The sequence below is a fragment of the Xenopus tropicalis genome, chromosome 3 (assembly GCF_000004195.4).
Source record: "Xenopus tropicalis strain Nigerian chromosome 3, UCB_Xtro_10.0, whole genome shotgun sequence".
Taxonomy (NCBI): domain Eukaryota; kingdom Metazoa; phylum Chordata; class Amphibia; order Anura; family Pipidae; genus Xenopus; species Xenopus tropicalis.
The window spans coordinates 52,204,241-52,225,098 of record NC_030679.2 but is presented as its reverse complement, the minus strand read 5'-3'; the positions used below and the strand labels follow the sequence as shown (position 1 = coordinate 52,225,098).

The window sequence follows — 20,858 nt, the reverse complement described above, 5'->3', positions numbered from 1 at the left end:
TAACCTTGCAGTTTGGAACCCATAACTTAGTTGTTATTGTTTGGCCACAAGCTTCAATTATTACCTTCCATAACCCTGCCATTGTGATATAAACTTCTACAAAAAGCCATGTGGGGGTGTGACCTTGCCATCAGTCTAATGTAATATGACACTGGGGAAATGGGCAATGGGAATTTTTGCATTAGGAGAGGCAATTCCCTCACAGCCGGCACATTGTGATATCATAAAACTATGTCAGTAAGTTTATTTCCTTTAATCAGCATGATTACACTGCAAAAATAAGGTTTATATAAAACCTTTAATGTTGACAAAAATGACAACAGGGCCAGTCATTGGATGAATGCAGCGCAATGTTTATGAACCAGAGATGCCACTGGATGCCTGCCCATTGGTCCACTGGATGGTATTTTACTGGCTTTTAGTATTAAAATGAAATAAACACTGCTAAAAAATAAACACTGAAAATAAAATTTGCTAAGAACTGTCCATTCTAGAACATCTTTAATAACAATGGTAGCATGCATAATCTTTACTGGCCAGGTGAAACCCCTCCATTTACACCACCGTTAGAAGCTTATTTCAAGAGTAGCACCCCTTTATTAGGTTATTATATTATGCTCATATTTTCTATATTGTTAAAACGCAACAGGGCTTTTCCACAAACTGTCATTGCAGCCAACTAGCCAGATCAAAGTGACACACAATTCTGCACAATGAAACGTCTCCTCAGTCAACTACCTTATATAAATCAATTAATAAATACAGAAAAGCAAAGTTTTCTATCTGACGTCCCCAAGCATATTATTACAAGTCCCACAGCCATCCCATTTGAGCAACCCTTATTAGGATACAGCTGTCCCACGTGACATGCAGCCTCACATTTCTGCGCCTGCGCCTTAAGCCTGCCTATCTGTGTTGACGGAAGTCGCTGTGACGTGTCAGTGTTGACGCTGGGGATTGTGGGAACCCGGAGTGATGGCGGAGATAGGGGATTGACAGCTCTGGCAGATAACGGTGGGGAATCATGCCACAAGCTTGAGCGAAAAGAATATCAATATAGTTATCGCCTCCAATTTCCGTCCCGTTCAGAAGTGAAAGGTCGAGACTAGGCAACATGTCCTCAGCCAGCACCACCAGCAGCCCGGAGGCCATCAAAAAGCTTCTGGATAACATGCAGAGTGACCTCCGGGGCTTGTCTATGGAATGCAAGAAGAAGTTCCCTCCCGTGAAAGAGGTAATGCCTCTAGTACACTGTCGCACAATGGTGCCCTGCTATGTGTCACTGCTAGACCATTACTATTACCCCTTATGGCAGTGATGGAGTGCACCATAGATTCTAGCCTATGAAACATATTGAAATTTGTAAATATCGTGCAGGCTGGGCATCCCGACAGTACACAAATGCACGGCCACAGTGGGGTGGGTAATGCAAACCTAGCTAAATACTTCTAAATAAGGATGTAGAGCAGCTTGATGCAGACAGCTTTGAGAGAAGTGTAGTTTAAACAGCCCAATCACGCACCTTCCCAGGATACACGGTCCAGTGTTACCTCACGGACTCAGGTCTCAAATAGGCTGCTCCTCCTACTTCCACTTTTCCCAGAGGAGCTGGCATCTCATCAGAGTCCAGATAGAATCTAATATTGACCACAATTCCCTTGTTACAGTGCCTCTTATTTGTCAACCCACTAGTGGTTTTGTTCTTAAAACATAGACATTCTCCTTCTGAACCCTATATCCATAGCCACCCAGTGTATACCTTGTGTATCTCATAGGGGTCAAATTAAGCAGATCTTACCCGTTTGCTTAACAAATAATGCACTTACATGCTTCTTCCAGCTGTCAATGCACTTGTACTTTTGCTTCCCCCAGCTGTCATTAAATTATCTTAAGAAAACGAGTGCCATAAGCAAATGTTCTTTCTTGCAGTTCCTTATTGTAAAATACAGTGGAACCCCCATTTTGAGTTTTTCAAGGGACCAGAAAAAAAATGGTGTAAAATCAGGGAAGTTTATTATGTGTTATTTATTAGAGGGACCGCAAAACAATGGTTTAAAATCAGGGGATGTAAAATTGATGTTTCACTGTAAGAAAAAAAAAAAAACCAGCCTTCAGATTGCCACTAAGGGCGAGGGCAGACGAAGTGTTGATCCGCTTTTCTGCCTGGCCGAGAGAAGCAGATCCACTTCGGTACGCCGCTCTGTGTGCGTGCACTGAAAACAATGGCAACAGCCAGAGTGTGTGCACACAGAGTGGTGCAGATCGGTTGTCGGGCTGGAAAACATTTGCTTTCGCATTTTCCAGGCCGATCCGCTACACTCTGCACTGTGCACACACTCTAGTGGATCCGCTTCTCTCAGCCAGGCAGAAAAGTGCAGGACTGAGAGAATCGGAGATACGCTTCCTCTGACTATGCCCTTGGACTCTGGCTTAAGTTGCCTTTCTATCTTCCTGTTACATTTGTTTCCATTTTTCAAGTCTGCACAGCTAAGTCTCCCAATGAAAATGGACAAGGGGTACGTCCTTTGAATCATTGCTGGAGGCCTGGCCTATTAGATTGACAGCTCACTATAACAGCTGATGCTTCTTTCTGGCCTGATGCTTCTGCTGCCCTGGGTATTTCCACCCCCATTCCTGGATCTCTTCCTTCCTGGCTTATGTTTCCATCTTCCATTTACTATGATATATTTAACCCTGCTTTGTCTTTGTTTACAGCTCAGCCTATAATTACTCTCTCACAAATTTTTAGCTAAAGTTCTGTTATTCTGTGAAAGAAGCATGTGAGGATGTGGTTCAGTTCTTCTCAATAATCTCTAGTGAACGAGAGCGCTGTAAGGGCTGCGGCATACGGGGAGATTGTCACGGGCAACTAATCTCCCCGAAATGCCATCCCACCAAAAATGTAATCGCCGGTGGGATGGCATACGCGGCGGTGCAATTTCCCCGAAATCGTGGAAGTTGCCTTGAGAGGAAACTTCGAAATCGCGGCGCCACGTATGCCATCCCACCGGCGATTTACATACTCGCTGGTGGGATGGTATTTCGGGGAGATTTGACGCGGGCGACTAGTCTCCCCGTCTGCCAAAGCCCTAAAGTGCGATACACTAAGATGATATGTGATTCTTAAGCCTGGAAAATAAAACATAAGCTGGGGTGGGAACAATCCATGCAAGGAAGGCTTCAGGGTTTTATAGCCCAAAAATAGTTAATAAAAACAAAATAGCTATGTTTTTTTTTTTACAATAGTGGCACTATGGAGTTACATCAGACAAAGAAGAAGGGGGTGGCAATGACATAGCTAAATTTTGAGAAAGTATAGACTTTAAACATGTATTACAAAAATAGTTTTTGTGAGTGCAGTATTAAAATGTGTTTTGTGTTGAGAGCCTTTATGTGCTTTTTAATCTTTCACTCTGTATTCCTGTTTATATCCTGCAGTTTAACCCTGCTTTAAAACTTTAGTATTTCTGTTCTAGCGGTCCTTTTTGGTCTTCATGATGAAGATGTATTCTTTTGTTGGTGTTTTTTGTGACCCTAATCTGCTACCTCATTTTTCATGTAAATTGTTATTGCCCATCTGTGCATTAATGAATGCCTAACTGCCCTTTTTGTCTCTCCCATATATCCCCAGTACTGTTGAATGCTTATAATGAATGTGGTTGTAATACAACACTTTCCGAGAGTGTCTGGTGCATTGTATTAAAGGACTTGTCAACCATACAAATATTTTTTTTACCTAATAATTCTAAGCAATTTACCAATATGAAACAATTTTTAGTGCTTCAAAAGTTATTTGTAAATGTCATTGCTATTGAAAGCAGCATTTGCTGAACTCCGGTTATTTTTTAAACAATGTCAGTCCAGCAAGACAGGTTTGTCAGTCTGCTGGATTGTGTTACATTGTTTTAACAGTCTGAGCCACCAGGGCAGAGAATAGAAAAGGGCAGGCAAACACTGCTTTTAATAGCTTTTATATATAATCCCCTGTTTGTATTAATGTATTCTACTGTACAGCGCTGCGTACATAAGTAGCGCTTTATAAATAAAGATATACATACATACATACATATATATATATATACAAATAATTTAAAAACCATTAAAAGTTTGTATTACAAAGTTGCTTAGAATTTTAGTTTATTTTATTAGGCAAAAAATTATATTTTGGGTTGACTTGTCCATTTTCCACCCACAAGCTGTTTTTTGCATAATGAAAGAATTTGTAATTTTTAAGCATTAATTAAGTTTCAGGGGCAGATTTATCAGTATGTGAGTTTAGAGCTTAATACATAAAAACTCACCCATGTTCTATTCATTCCTGTGGGATTTTAAGAAGCATATTGTTTTTTGATAAATTTGCCCTTTAATGTATTTATATTGTACTTGAATTCAGTATTTATTCTTTTTGTTCTCTGAATTTAATCCTGGTTCTAAATCTTGAAATGGTGCAACAGAAGTGAGTTCTCCTTCAAATGTGTTAATCAGCTGCTTTTGTTTAATTGTTTCAAGAGTCAGAACCATCAGTGAATAGAATATAAAGAGACAGAATCAGGCAGCATTTTACCTTTACAAAGAACTGTAAAATCATTAAAATCTATTGATAAGCTGCTTAAAAATATATATTTTTTATTTTCATTTAGAATTGTTTTGGGGTGGACATTCCATTTTTTGTCAAATATATTTCAGGATCTCCACATAAAATAGCAGGTTACAGAACAAAACTAGTCATCTTGCAGACACTTGCTCGTATTCACCAATATATACTTCCCATATAGTTTACTGTTGGCTTCCTCACCACTGTATCCTACACTTTCGCACAGTTGTAGTCTTTCCATTTTATTCATTTTTATTTATTTTATATATGTTTCTTGCATCAACCCTAACCCTATGTCATTATCTGTCAGAAGGTATCCATCATATGCGAGGTACCCTTAGTTGTTCTTAATGAAAGATATATAAAATATTATTTTAATCAACATATTCCAAATCGTCTTATAACATATTGCAAAGAACACAACAGTGCATTACTGTAACTTATAACAAACAGGGATCTTAATAAACAAGCATTTCAAAATAAAAAAAAAGTCAGTTTTTAAAAGCTCAGACAGCAAGAAGAAATGTTAGTATTTTGTCATATGCATGGGAATTGTACATTATTTTGCCTAACATTAATATAATGTTTTCGTGCGTACATTTACTGCACAAAGACTGCATTACCAAAGATATCCAAACACCTGCCTGTATAACTTTTCATTTTCATTTTTAAGCTAAAAGTGTTTTTATATGAATTTGGTCCTTTTTTGCTGCTGTAATGATCATTCCACAGTTGGGTTGAGGGTGGGGCCCTGTGCAGGCCAGTGATGTACACTTTTATCTCATTAAGCCAATTCTGTATGTACCCTGTTTTGTGCCGGGGGCATTATTGTACATGAACAATAAAGGGAATTCGAAAAGTTTGGTAACAAAATAGAAAAAGTAGAGTCATCATAAATGTCATTTTACACTGTTGTTTGATTTCACTTTAACTAGCTTACACCATGAAAGACTCAGACATTATTCCTCCTTCACCAACTTTACAGTCAGCATCATGCATTCAGGCAGGTAATGTTCTTGTGGCATACAAAAGATTCATACATAAAACTACCTGAGTGTGCAGTACATTACTCCAGAGCACTTATTTCCATTGCTGCAGAGTTCCATAGCAGTGAACTTTACACCATTCCAGCTGTCAATTGGCATTGCACATAATGATATTAGGCTTGTGTTCAGCTGCCTTACCATAAAAAAAAAAATATGATTCCAACTAAAAGTTCACAATAGTTCATGTGCTGACATTGCTTACTTGGCAGTGCTTTTTTTGCAGGGAAGAACAGGCATTTTTTTGGTCCTGAAGAATATGGCCATAAAATGTTGCCTAAATACTTTTCACCATGCAGTTTTTCCAGTTCAAATTTATAAAGAAACAACCTTTCAGAGTTAAACGATTTCTAATAATTACAGCCCACTAGAATCCCATCAGAGGAAAACAATCTTTGCCACTACAGCTGTTATGATATGGTTCCTAGCATCCACCCACTTTGTAAGCTTGAAGGGGGATTATGTGAATTTTAATCTTGTAACAGTTAGAATACCCATAGCAAGTCAGTAATAAAATATCAGTTTTGTGGTACTTAGACAATTTCAAGCTTTTACATTTTCTGTTGTTTGTATTTGTTATACTAGTTTGCATTTTCTGAGAGTTGTTTAGTAACCAAAGCAGAAAAATGCTTTGTTACTGAAATGCACTCTTGCACCATTGGTCATTTGTAATTAATCCAGCTAGTATTTGTAAAACACAATATTTAAATGAAAACACCACCCTAACACAACTTAAACTTTTTGAAAACTAAACATAATTTAAAGCAATATACATCAATTAAAACATATGCAGCCTTTTCTATGATTTTTAATCTAATAAAATGGTTTGGAACAGTTACCTAAGTCTGGCCCCCTGTTCTGCTGGCTGACTAATTTGAGACTCAAAAAAGATATAACAGTAGTCCACTGTCCTCAGCCTGCATCCTCCAAGGCACACTTTGGGGGCCATTTACTAAATATCAGATTTTTTATTCCAATTTGAATTTTTAGCGCGGGAAAAAAAGTTGCAACTTTTCCGAGATTAACTATGCATCAAAACGGTTAAAAATGCAAATCCGACAATTTGAACTCAATCCTCCTGGAGGATCTTTATTTTGCTTCAAATGGATTTTCGATGCTGGTTGTTTATGCAACAATTTGAAAAAGTTGCAGTTTTCATGTGACAAGCCATAAAATTCAAAAAATTTTCAACTTTTTTTGTGGCTTTTCCTGAGCTGACTTTCAGATCTTTTAGTAAATGCCAGATATTCATGAAAACAAGTTTATCCAAATTTTAAAATAATTTTTTTTTTAAGTTTTAGTAAATCTACCCCATGAGTCAATAAGGAGAAGTTCACAATAGTTCATGTGCTGACATTGCTTACTTGGCAGTGCTTTTTTTGCAGGGAAGAACAGGCATTTTTTTGGTCCTGAAGAATATGGCCATAAAATGTTGCCTAAATACTTTTCACCATGCAGTTTTTCCAGTTCAAATTTATAAAGAAACAACCTTTCAGAGTTAAACGATTTCTAATAATTACAGCCCACTAGAATCCCATGGGGCTTTTCCTGAGCTGACTTTCAGATCTTTTAGTAAATGCCAGATATTCATGAAAACAAGTTTATCCAAATTTTAAAATAATTTTTTTTTTAAGTTTTAGTAAATCTACCCCATGAGTCAATAAGGAGAAGTTCACAATAGTTCATGTGCTGACATTGCTTACTTGGCAGTGCTTTTTTTGCAGGGAAGAACAGGCATTTTTTTGGTCCTGAAGAATATGGCCATAAGTTTAAGTTTTAGTAAATCTACCCCATGAGTCAATAAGGAGAAGTAACATCGCATTGTGGGTTATATAGTTCTTGCATGCTGTCTGTTGAGAAGTTCTTACAATCTGTAATATCAATGTTTTAGTCCCTTCTCTCCACTAGGATTTTTAATTATGAAAGAGAAGAACTGTTTTTTAGCTGGATTTTAGCATATAAAAATTATATTTAATCATCATTTTTGAAGGAATGGGTTACAGTGTTAGTAGTTAGGGGTTTCTGTGTTGTGTGGGGCTCTTTAAAAAAATATTGGTTTGGAAGCCAGAATTCCTATTAAACCTTGAATATGTAGTTTGCTTAATTGCCTTTAAATGGAAACTATATCCTATTAATTTGTAAGGTTTAGCATACTTTGCTTAGGCTCTCAGTGTTATTTGCACAGAGAATCTGTTTTATGAGCATTTATCTAAAGTGAGTATTGTATTGACTAGATTTTTTTCAAACATAAATTATTTGGCTTTTTTTGGCAGTGGTGATTACATTTTATCTGCTAGCATTAATTAAAAACACCAGTTTAACAAAAGTCTTTTAAATTATTATTTGTAAATAACGTGAATTTATTTACAATTTTGCAACAATTAAAAAAGTGTTAGCCACCAACTCTGAAAATACTTATATGAACACCAAAGCTGTCAAGGACACAAAGTAACAGTAATATTGCTACCTTTTTTTGTACAGGTAAAGGACCTGTTATCCAGAATGCTCGGATTTTTTCTGGATAAGGGGTCTTTCCATAATTTGGATCTCCATAGCTTGAGTCTACTAAAAAATCATTTACACATTAAATGAACTCAACAGGCTTGTTTTGCCTCCAATAAAGATTAATTATATCTTAGTTGGGATCAAGTACAAGGTTCTGTTTCATTATTACAGAGAAAAAAGGGAATCATTTTTAAAAATGTTATTATTTGCTTATAATGGAGTCTATAAGAGATAGCCTTTCTGTAATTCGGAGCTTTCTGGATAATGGGTTTCCGGATAACGGGTCCTAGACCCATTATATAAAAGCCTGAAAATTATACCAAACAGTAAATTTAATCTAGTGAGGTATTTTGAAATATGAATAGGTTTTATTCTAAAGGCACAGAAAATTGTTGCACAATTTTCTTATGACTTTGAAAAGAAGGATTATATGAATGACAGTATAAAAACAAACACTGTTATGGATTATATTTTTTGCGTAAAAGGTGAAAAAACGAAAAGAAAGAGAACAAACATTTCTTTTTCACTTGAATGCTAGAGGCTAATATATGAGCTTATTCTTTAGGTTGTTTCTCAGGAAACAAGTTAGTTTGGGCGTTTAACAGTAATTATCATCTAACTGGTACAAAGGCAACTTAATTATGTGCTTTTGTAATGTCACACAGCAGAATCTCTTATGTAAATGTGTAAAAGGTCTAACTAAGAAGCCACTGAGTGGCCTAGATTAGGTAAAATATCCCTCTTTCTGTAAATAAGCTGTATTAAAATTTGTGCATTTTTTGCTTCCTAAGACTATTGCCACATGTGATAGATTCTCAGCCTGAAGATAAAAGCAGGCCAAGAATCTGCCCCTGTGCTGCTAAAAAAATCTTGATTTGCCTGCACCCGGAGCCATTGCGTCAGCCTGGGTACAGGAGCATTTGGTGCAAAACTGCTCAAGTATGCAGTTCTGCAACAAAATCCGCTCTGTGTGCCTGCACCCAGGCCAACGCAATGGCTTTGGGTGCAGGCACATCAAGAAGTGTTGGGTGGATTCTCTGTGTTTTAATGCAGTCTGAGAATCCGCCACAAGTGCAGTAGTTTTAAGCTACTAATACATTGGAGTGGATGTTTTCCTGATCTTTCCCCCTTCGTGTGGAGCCAAATCTGGCTTTTAAGATTGTTTATCCCCAGGGCCAACAGTCATATGACACAAGAGTTGCCACTTTCTCTGGGAAAACTACCAGCCTTCCTATATGTTTATCTTTTACTCAATTAATAACATTGATATCAGGCATCATTTTTACCAAATGTCTACCCTATATGACATAGGGATCCCATGCAGATCTCTTGGCCAAAGATGGCATGTAAAGTGCATAAAAAAAACCTTCAGTCACAGGAAACCCGCTTTAAGCCAAATACAGGTATCGGACCCCTTATCCAGAAACCCATTATCCAGAAAGTTCCGAATTACGGAAAGCCCATCTCCCATAGACTCCATTTTAATCAAATAATTCACATTTGTAAAAACGGTTTCCTTTCTCTGTGTAATCATTAAACAGTACCTTGTACCTGATCCCAACCAAGATATAATTAATCCTTATTGAAGCCAAAACAATCCTACTGGGTTTAAATAATGTTTAACTCTTTTACTGCCAAGCACGTATCTCATACGTGCTGGCAGTAAAAGGGCTTAAACGCCAACGACGTGTCTCATGCCGCCGCTGCAGAGAGCTTCTAACAATGACAGCCCCCCTGGGCAATGTGCCAGGGGGGCTGTCATGAGGGTCCTGCGATCGATCGGGTCGCAGGACCCTCCAGGAAGCAGCAGACGCGATCGCATCGCGTCTGCTGCTTCCTGCTTCCTCCTTCCCCCCCAGCGCCGGCCCAACTGAGCAAGGAGCGATCGGGTCTTCAGGACAGGTAAGGACTTTTATTTTTCTTGCATTTACACACCATTTACACACTTACACACATTTACATACATTTATACACACTTACAGCACATATTTTAGCATTTTTTTTTTGGTTTTTTTTTTTTCATTTTTCACACTTTTATACACTTATTTACACTCATATACACACACACTATCACACAACTTTTACGCATGTACACACATGTATACACAAACACTTTGGTTTTTTTTTGTTTTGCTTTTTTGTTTTTTTTTTTTTCATTTTACCACTTTGTTTTTATTTTCTTTTACCTAAAAACTGTTTATTTTGACAGCGTGACTATTAGATCAGATATTCTGGCCACTAATTACACTGTCATGTAACTTATTTTGTTGTTTCACTGATTTGCACAATTTTTGTGGTTTTATCACATTTTATCCCTCTATAAGTGTTCCTGATCTGTTTTTAGCGTAGCTTTGCCAGGTGTAATTTTGGTGTACAAAAATAACTTTGCCTATTTTGAATTCATCAGAATGTGTACTTTCCAAAAATATATGGTTTTCTGGGGGTCACTGTATAGTTAGGGGGGGTTACTGTACATAATACACTGACAGGGGGCTCTGTGTGCAAAAGCTGAGCTGGCAGGCGAGAAATCCTTATGCGCTATTTTCATTTTGGGTTCAGTACATACCGCAGACTTTGGTATATCTATGCATATTGGGCATCAAACTGTTCAGTAGACCTCTGGTGTTCCTATTTGGGGTGACTTGCCTTTGTACGCAAGAAATTGTGAGAGATAAATGCGGCAAATTGCAACATTTTTAGGCGATTTTCTGAAATGTCATAAAAACCAATAACTTTAGGAAAGCTCTGCAGATTGGTACTTTGGTGTAGAAAGGACTCTTTACCCTTGTTGGATTTGTCAGAATGTGTACTTTCCAAAAATATATGGTTTTGTGGGGGTCTCTGTATAGTTAGGGGAAGTTTTGGCACATAATACACTGACAGGGGGCTCTGTGTGCAAAAGCTGAGCTGGCAGGCGAGAAATCCTTATGCGCTATTTTCATTTTGGGTTCAGTACATACCGCAGACTTTGGTATATCTATGCATATTGGGCATCAAACTGTTCAGAAGGCCTCTGGTGTTCCTATTTGGGTTGACTTGCCTTTGTACGCAAGAAATTGTGTGAGATAAATGCGGCAAATTGCAACATTTTTAGGCGATTTTCTGAAATGTCATAAAAACCAATAACTTTAGGAAAGCTCTGCAGATTGGTACTTTGGTGTAGAAAGGACTCTTTACCCTTGTTGGATTTGTCAGAATGTGTACTTTCCAAAAATATATGGTTTTGTGGGGGTCACTGTATAGTTAGGGGAAGTTTTGGCACATAATACACTGACAGGGGGCTCTGTGTGCAAAAGCTGAGTTGGCAGGCGAGAAATCCTTATGCGCTATTTTCATTTTGGGTTCAGTACATACCGCAGACTTTGGTATATCTATGCATATTGGGCATCAAACTGTTCAGTAGACCTTAGGTGTTCCTATTTGGGGTGACTTGCCTTTGTACGCAAGAAATTGTGTGAGATAAATGCGGCAATTTGCAACTTTTTTAGGCGATTTTCTGAAATGTCATAAAAAACAATAACTTTAGGAAAGCTCTGCAGATTGGTACTTTGGTGTAGAAAGGACTCTTTACCCTTGTTGGATTTGTCAGAATGTGTACTTTCCAAAAATATATGGTTTTGTGGGGGTCACTGTATAGTTAGGGGAAGTTTTGGCACATAATACACTGACAGGGGGCTCTGTGTGCAAAAGCTGAGCTGGCAGGCGAGAAATCCTTATGCGCTATTTTCATTTTGGGTTCAGTACATACCGCAGACTTTGGTATATCTATGCATATTGGGCATCAAACTGTTCAGTAGGCCTCTGGTGTTCCTTTTTGGGGTGATTTGTCTTTATCTGATCTTTATCAAGAAATTGTGAGAGATAAATGCGGCAAATTGCAACATTTTTATGCGATTTTCGAAATGTCATATAAATCTGCAAACTTAGGAAAGCTTTACAGCTTGGTACTTTGAAGCAAGAAGAAATGATTACCCATTATAGATTCGGGGGGATGTGTACTTTCCAAAAATATATGGCTTTCAGGGGTGAATGTACTTTTTTTGTAGCATTATCCCACATAAAGGATGTAAATGTGTTGATTTTGCAGGAGCTGAAATGATAGATCATATGGGGGTATGTTCCCATTGGGGCCCCTACATGCCACATACTTAGATAAACCTATACATATTGGGCATCAAACTGTTCAGTGGACCCCTGGCGTTCAAATTTAGGGTGTTTTATCTTGGTACCTAACACTATGTGGGAGATAAGATGCTGCAAAGTGGAAGCTTTGAGGGGATTTTTGGAAATGTCATCAAAATTGCTAACTTTAGAAAAGCTGTGCGGCTTGGTACTTTGGAGTAGAAAGACACGGGTACCCATTTTAGATTCGGGGGAATGTGTACTTTCCAAAAATATATGACTTTCTGGGGTGAGCGTACTTTTTTGTAGCTTTATCCCACATATAATGATGTAAATGTGTTGATTTTGCAGGAGCTGAAATGACAGAAATGACAGTATATATGGGGGTATGTTCACATTGGGGCCCCTACATGCCACATACTTAGGTAAACCTATACATATTGGGCATCAAACTGTTCAGTGGACCCCTGGTGTTCAAATTCAGGGTGTTTTATCTTGGTACCTAATGCTATGTGGGAGATAAGATGCTGCAAAGTGGAAGCTTTGAGGGGATTTTTGGAAATGTCATCAAAATTGCTAACTTTAGAAAAGCTGTGCGGCTTGGTACTTTGGAGTAGAAAGACATGGGTACCCATTTTAGATTCGGGGGAATGTGTACTTTCCAAAAATATATGACTTTCTGGGGTGAGCGTACTTTTTTGTAGCTTTATCTCACATATAATGATGTAAATGTGTTGATTTTGCAGAAGCTGAAATGACAGAAATGACAGTTCATATGGGGTATGTTCACATTGGGGCCCCTACATGCCACATACTTAGGTAAACCTATACATATTGGGCATCAAACTGTTCAGTGGACCCCAGGCATTCATATTTAGGGTGTTTTATTTGGTTACTTTATGACCTGTAGGAGATAAGATACTATAGACTGGAAGCTTTGAAGCGATTTTTAAAAAAAATCACAAATTTTGATAAAAACCAATAACTTTAGGAAAGCATTGCGACTTGATAGTTTGGAGTAGACACACAGTTGTGCCTATTCTGTATTCCCCAGAATCTGTTCTTTCCAAAAATGTACAATTTTCTGGGATAAACCTTCTGTTAGTGGAATTTTGGCCTTGAAATCCAAAGTATGCAGTTTTTTTGGAGCAGTGCTTTGGGAATTTGGTAATGTACTGCTGGGAGTTTGTGACCTATACAAGTGAGAAATCTCCATAAAACTATATATATTTGGTATTGGCATGTTCAGGAGACATGGGACTTTCCAAATCAGTTGTATATTCGTGCATAAAATAATTTTTGCTTCTAGTATGTGTGATTATATTATGGAAAATTTGATTTTTTTTGCATTTTTAGACATTTAGAAGCCTATATCTTGTTACAGAATTGGAATTACACAAAAATTCTACCATATTTTGAAAGCTTAGGTTGTTATGAAAAAAACGATATATTGTTTTCCTTGGTAAACTAAAAGTCCCCCCAAGGAAAGGCCCCTAAAGTGAAACAGTGCAAAATGTTCAAAAACTGTCTGGCAATACAAGTTCCGCTTTGTCCAAAACGGCTGGCAGTAAAAGGGTTAAATGATTTTCTTAGTAGGCTTAAGGTAGGAGATTCGAATTACGGAAAGACCCCTTATCCAGAAAACCCCAGGTCCTGAGCATTCTGGATAATGGGTCCCATACCTGTACTGGTTTTTTTGTTTTTTTTTTTTTTGTTTAGTATGTTTTTAACTATGTGGTAATAAAGATGGTGATTTTATGACACTCCTAAGTTGAGCCTTTATTTCCAAGGGAATTTTACCATTTTTGGGTGCCTTTTCTTTAAAGGACGATTAAATTCAAGTCAAAATATTTTATTTCACTTTTAAAGAGTGCTTATATAGGTCAAACACCTACAAATAAACTATTTCTTGGCAACAACTTATTTTTGTTATATGAAAACTATTCCATAGTCCTCTAGCCAGCCATTAATGACATTTGACTCCCATTTATCTTCGTGCACAAGAACTAAAGCCATTGTATTCTACACAGCTTATTTGTTACCTCATTGTAATTTGTGCCTTTTTGCCTTATTTCAACTTCAGTGGCTGCCCCATGACTATTATATGAACTATAGCAAAGTTTCAGATGCAACTGCACATTTTCTATTAGTGCCAGTTAACGATGCATTGTTTGAATGCATATACAACAGTTTCATGGTTTGGTGTTACTATTTCTTTAAATGTTCTAGTATCTTCTTTCTGGCTTAGTGTGAGATATTATTCTTGGAGGACCCTAATACACTAGAGACCCCTATCTAAATACTTACATCACTCTATACTTGTGTGTATGCGCACATGAATTTAAGGTTCAGTCATAATGCAGTTGATAACACATGGGGGAGATTTATCAAGGTCCGAATTTCTGACCTTTAAAAGTACGGTTTGTAAAAATTTGGATTAAATCCGATAATTTCTGATGTGCGTTAATTGTACGAACATTTTGTGGTCGTACGAAAATATTGTGGTATCCGAACCATCGTAAACGGCGCAAAAAACTTTCTGACTTTGAACATTCAGTGCATGATTTTGGAAGCCTCCCATAGGACTCAATGGCACTCTGCAGCTCCAACCTGGCCCAAGGAAAGCTACGATACCAAAGCTTGAATGAATTCCGAAACTTTCGTACTCATTGCGACAAATACGATTTTGTTGCAAAGTACGAAAAAGTTTAATTTAAGCATAATTTAACTAAAATACAAATTTATTGTAATTGGACCTGTCGTACTAATGAATGGGCCCCATGATCTACTGCATCATCCTATGGGGAACATTTGGCCAAGGGAAAGATAAAGTGTGGTGTCCTCCAAAGCTAAGGGCAGATTTATAAACCTTCACCTGTCTGGGTTTGTGCAATCACTTGCAAAAACTGCAAGGGTGTTCCTGAACTTGCTTGCATTTTCTGCTATCTATTGCTTTGGCTTGCTGCCAAACTGGATTTAAAAAAACAGCAAAAAAATGTTTTTCCCCCCATCATAAGGTTTTTGATAGAAATAAAAAGTTAACTCCTAAAACCTGTGAAATGTGAAGGTTTTTCCTTTAAATTGTTGTATAGAGCATTGGCACATTTAAGAAACTCATTTTGCTTTTTAGCACATTGAAGGACATGTTATGCACTGATTTCACCATTCATAAGAAAGAAATTGGAAAAGAGCAGTGTTTTCACTGATGATTTTTAGTACCATACAAAAAGGGTATGGCAACAAGCCCACATTTTTGGCAAATAATGAACCAGATTCAATTTAAATATAAACCCTTATCCCACTTGAAACTCCCAAAGTCTATGGGAAAAAACGAAATTGAATTAGGAATTAAGTTTGTTTCATCAAATTGAATCTGGCCCAATGTGAGAGATGCCACTATGTCAAACAGTTATGTATTAGTAAATTTTGCTCCAGGATTTGTGGTCACATATAAGCAAATGCAAGTTTTTCCCAGTTCTTGTTTAGCACCAAAGCTGAACAGCTTTACACTTCTAGATGCTAAGGCTAATGATACATGATGTGCTTTTCAGCCAGCCGAAGAGCATGTTTTGTGCCATTAGCCTTTTTAGCATGTCTGTGCCCATTTGTTCATTTTTATTTCTTTATATTTGGATTTTCAAGCTTTGCTAATTACAGCATGGGGCATGGCAGTATAAATGATATACAGTGTAGATTTAAATGTGAATGCCTATTATTTAGACTGTTGTGATTTACATAATGTATGATTTTTGTCATAATATGTATTGTGCAGCAATTTATTGTTCTTGTTCATATCTGCAGTATCATTTCAAAATGAGCTCATTTGTACTGAGTTACATCTGCTGTTGTGGTTTTAGAAAACAGAATAATTTTAGGTCAGGTTTTATTTTTTTACTTATCCTTCCTTTAAGGCCCTCTCCCATTCCTATCTATCCTATATTTCAAGGGTAACTATAAAGCAGATTACAGTTTACATTCCAAACTGGACAACTTCCATTAAATATGCACAGTTATGCAAAGTTCTACTTACTACGTTTTTCTGTGCTTGAAATAGCAATTGAATTTATTGGCCTCTACCTTTCTAGCCTTTTGGTCAAAATTAGTGAATGGCGCTCTCCCCTAGCAAAGCTGGTGTACCTGGCCTGGGGCTAATTGGAGAGTCTGGGAAGCCAGCTAGACCTTGCCTAAATTGGGTTCTCTGTAATCTTTAAACTGCCTAATTCCCCCTCTCGTCAGGTGCGCCCCCTTTTTTTCTTTCCCCACACTTTTTTTTAAATTTGTTTATTGGGATTTTTGTTAATCTTTTGGAAACGTTAACAGTAGCCTACTATGATATTCAGGTGTTCAAGGCTTTTGGTCTTTTGTGGGTGGGAAGCAGGAGAAGGGAGAGAGCTGTGCAGTCTCTGGCCCCAGGAATGAAGGATTTTTCTGAGAAAGGAAGTCGGATACCGAAGAATATGTCTACAAAAAAGAAGACTAGAAATCCTGTTTCTTTTGATAGAGTGCTTTTCTGTGAGTGCTTATGGCCTTCTTGATAAAACTTACTTAGTTTTTACTTTTCCTTCTCGTTTAAGAAATATCTATGGTTTCTGTTATTTCTGGCACATAACAAGAATATGAAATCGGTTTCACTTTAGCACTTTGTCTCCTGTACTACAGAACCTCAGTGGAGCTGATAAAACCAGTCCACTACGTTTTAGCACAGATGTTTTAGGTGTATACTGCCCCTTTAATATATCCCAGCAGTAGGATCCTTGATTAAGCAGTCTGCCATAAAGTTTAGCTGTAACCCTTCTTACTGTTTTTTTTCTTTTCTTTCCATTTAAAGTTACATGAAGGTCATGTCAAATCAGTCACCATATTTTAGGAATATGCAAGACAACACCCTGAGTTGTCTGCCTTCCAGCTTATAGTAACTTGCATAGGTAATGGAACCCTTTGCTGCCAGGATTCTTTGTAAATTAAGACATCTTGACAGCCCTTTTATTTCCTGATCAGTTACAAAATAGCTTTGCAGTTGTGCTTAGAACAACACTTTGTGCAGATTTATTTTCATGTTTCCTTGAGGGTTATACTTTACTAACTCCCTTCTTCATCCTCATTTGACCAAATTATTCATAAATACCTTAGTTTACATGTATTGTTCACTTATAGCTCTGATGCATGTAATATTGTTATGCTGTCATAAAATTTTCAGGTTTTCAGGTTCTCCTTAGTTACTTGCATACAACTTACTGACACTTACTTTCTAATCTCCAGACTTGTGATCATCATTACTGCTCTGCCCAAATTGCATTATTTCAAAGGTCAAATCCACGGGCCACTGATTATGTGGTCATTTGTGCTTTCTTTACCACGTTTGATCAGCATGCAAACTGTGAACTTTATAGGGCTCTGTGAAACAGCTCTCCCCTGCTTCTTATATACTAGATGTATTCTGTATAATGTCCTATCAGGCCTCAAAACTAGGAAATTTTATTAGTGACCACATTGTCTTTTTCTTATTTTATTTAAATTGTTGACAAACACAGTTCAGCGGTTCAAAATTGCAAACAGTTAACAGCCCTTAAATGTTTAATGCTCTATTAGAAAGCAATATCGTAGTTAAATGCTTTTATACAATTTTATTATACTTTCATTATTTTAAACTGGAACATGAATGCACACACCTTAGTGTTTATTTTTACACCACACCCATGGAACTTGCTTACTGACGTCTTCTTGTCTGTTTCTATGGAAAGAATTGCAAGTCTAATCTGAATGGAGCAAAAGCAAAACGAGAAAGAAATATTGGCACTGTTAGATTTTAATGCTGAACTGTGACAGGGGGCATCAGTGCAATATATTGGCATGTTAAATCATTAGTTTCAACATTAAAGAAAAATTAAACCCTTTTATTAAAATCTATCATAACATTGCATCCTAGTTATAATTCTGCCTTTACCTATCTGATCCCCATTGTTCCTCTGTGAGGGGGCGGCCATATTTGTGCATGAGTACTCCATTGAGTAGTAAAGTAAAATTGAGAAGGAGCAGTCAGGTTGGCAAAACAATCAGGTTTAGGAAGTTCAGGTAACAATTACTTACGAAAGCAAGCCTATCTACGAAAAATGATTAACTTAATCTATAGGGAAATTCTGGGTGCCTATTTATTATGCTTTGTAAAAAATTGCTACAAAATATGCCAATCTTAGCCTTGTAAAATGCAGCATACATTTTTTTTGCGTTTTTTCTTCTGCTGCAACTTTCATATGATAACGGCGTAAAATCTGCCATTCACATGGCTTTTGATTTTTACTTGACATTTATTTTACACCACTTTTTTTCACCAAATATGTTTTACACATAAATGTATATATGTACATTAATAACATTTTAATATTTTAAAGCGTAGTTTGTATTGTCAGGATCACTTTAAGGAGAGAAATACATCGGAGATTTTTGTTGGATTGTGTAGCTGTGTTCTACAGAATTTTCTCATGCAACTGGTATGCTGCAAACTCTAATCCTCCATTACTGTAATGTAAAATCTGGTCACATAAAGGATTAGATAAGAAATACCTTTTGTTCAATTTCAGGTTTTCCCATAGATTTCAATTGAGTTTTCACATAAAAATCAATAAAATGATGTTTTCTCATCAATTTGGATCTGGTCCGAGCTCTGAAGGAAACAAACGTCTATCAGACATTATGCTGTTGGAATTAAATACAGCATGGAGTGTTCTGGTGCTGAATGGTGAATCCTCCATGTACTTGTAATCACAGAGCAGATTTTATTGATTTACGTTATTTTAGACATGTGGAACTGATTTCTTCTTGTAGTAGAAGGTGCAACAAAATCTCCCAATGTAGTGTTGGCCTAGAGGGCATGGTAACACTTTTGAAATGAAGCATAACAAGTGGTATGAAGTAGTATATTCTGAATTTTAATGGCTGTACAAATGGGATTCTTTGAATTTACGTGTGTTTTTCTTGTCCTTTAAGTATGAAATACATTTAATACTGTGCTATCACAGGTTTATGAGAGTGAACTTATCATAAAAAGTAAAACTACTTCCCACGTTTCTGGAAAACAGGATCGGCAACATGCTCAAGCTGTAGCATGACAAGGAAATCTTAAAAAACTTTTTGTTAATACAAGCAGCACCTCAATGGAGAGGTAAACATTTTAGAAGGATATGTCCATATGGAAAAAAGGCAAAAGGGATAAACATTCTTATCAGGGATAATCTGCTGGTAAAACAGTGTCAAAATCTACTGACTAGGATTCTGTTCAAGTAAGAGTATAATATAGCATGAGTAGTGAGTGTTCAAAGGGGTAGTGGCATGCTAGAAAAAAGATCCATTGTGCTGCAAAAATATAGTAGAACAATAAATATTATATTTGATTTCACACCTTCCTTGAAAATAATTTCTTCCAAATCTATTTTTTATGCCAGGAATGAGTTAGACCACATAAAATGGAATTACACTGACAAACAAGGACAAATATATGCTCGGATTATTTGAACGCAGTGCTTGCTACATTAATGCTCCTTCTATCTGTTCCAGGCTGCAGAATCGGGAATAGTCAAGGTGAAAAACATAGCAGCAAGGAGCCCTGATATACTGACAGGTAAATATTAACCTAAGGAACTGCATATATTTGCTTTCTACCTCATTACATCCAGTCTTTAGAAATGATTGTCTATTTTCATCATGTTGCTGCCGATATGACTTCATAAACTTTTTGGTATTGTTTCCAGTTTGCAAACTGATTGCTTGAGAATATCCCTTTACTAAATTATAGACATTAACACCATACGTTTTTGACATGTGTCACATTGTGCACCAATTTTCTGTCCTATGAATCTTAATCCCTATGAAACTTAATGTAAATTACTGCAAGTGCAGTCCAATTAATTGATCTTTCTGTGATTTGGGTCACCATACCTTAAAGGACAAGGAAAGGCTAAGTCACTTGGGGGTGCCAAAATATTAGGCACCCCCAAGTGACTTTAATCACTTACCTTGTACCCCAGGCTGGTGCCCCTGTTAGGAGAAAACAGCACCAGCCCGGGGTACCTGTAGCGAGCGCTTCCTCCTTTCTGCTTCGTTTTGCCGGGACCCCATGACAGGCGCATGCGCAGTAGAGTGAAAAGCCGACTTCTCTGTTAAAGTTCGGCTTTTTCACATACTGCGCATGCGCGTGCTAGCGAACAGGAAGGAGAAAGCTCTGCAGGTACCCCAGGCTGGTGCTGTTCTCTCCTAACAGGGGCACCAGTCCGGGTAAAAGGTAGGCGATTTAAGTCACTTGGGGGTGCCTAACATTTTTGCACCCCCAAGTGACTTTGCCTTTCCTTCTCCTAAAAAAATATTTTAATATTAAATTAACACAATAGGATTTTAAGATGATTGTCACAAAATACCTAATTCCCTTATTTCTGTTGCTGCTTTGTCTTTAATTTCTATCCAATCTTAGTTGCCTAAATTATCTTATTATGTATATGTTAGCAGTAAGGTGGGTCTTTTTTGACTATGTGAAACACTATACTAAGGGGCAGATTTATCGAGATGTGAGTTCAGAGCATAATACATAAAAACTCACCCATGTT

The 20,858-nt window shown here is 37.2% G+C and overlaps 1 protein-coding gene across 7 annotated transcripts in view; it reads left to right on the top strand.

Annotated features, from left to right (window-relative positions):
• Positions 1-897: 897 nt before the first annotated feature.
• Positions 898-20,858, top strand: part of mon2 (MON2 homolog, regulator of endosome-to-Golgi trafficking) — a 74,252-nt gene continuing 54,291 nt past the window's right edge. For all 7 annotated transcript variants that reach the window (XM_031898879.1, XM_031898878.1, XM_031898877.1 and 4 more), the window contains exons 1-2: positions 898-1,234; positions 19,816-19,879. In XM_031898879.1, the coding sequence (XP_031754739.1) occupies positions 1,115-1,234; positions 19,816-19,879 (184 nt within the window). In that variant the 5' untranslated portion in view covers positions 898-1,114. The remainder of the gene's footprint in view (positions 1,235-19,815; positions 19,880-20,858) is intronic.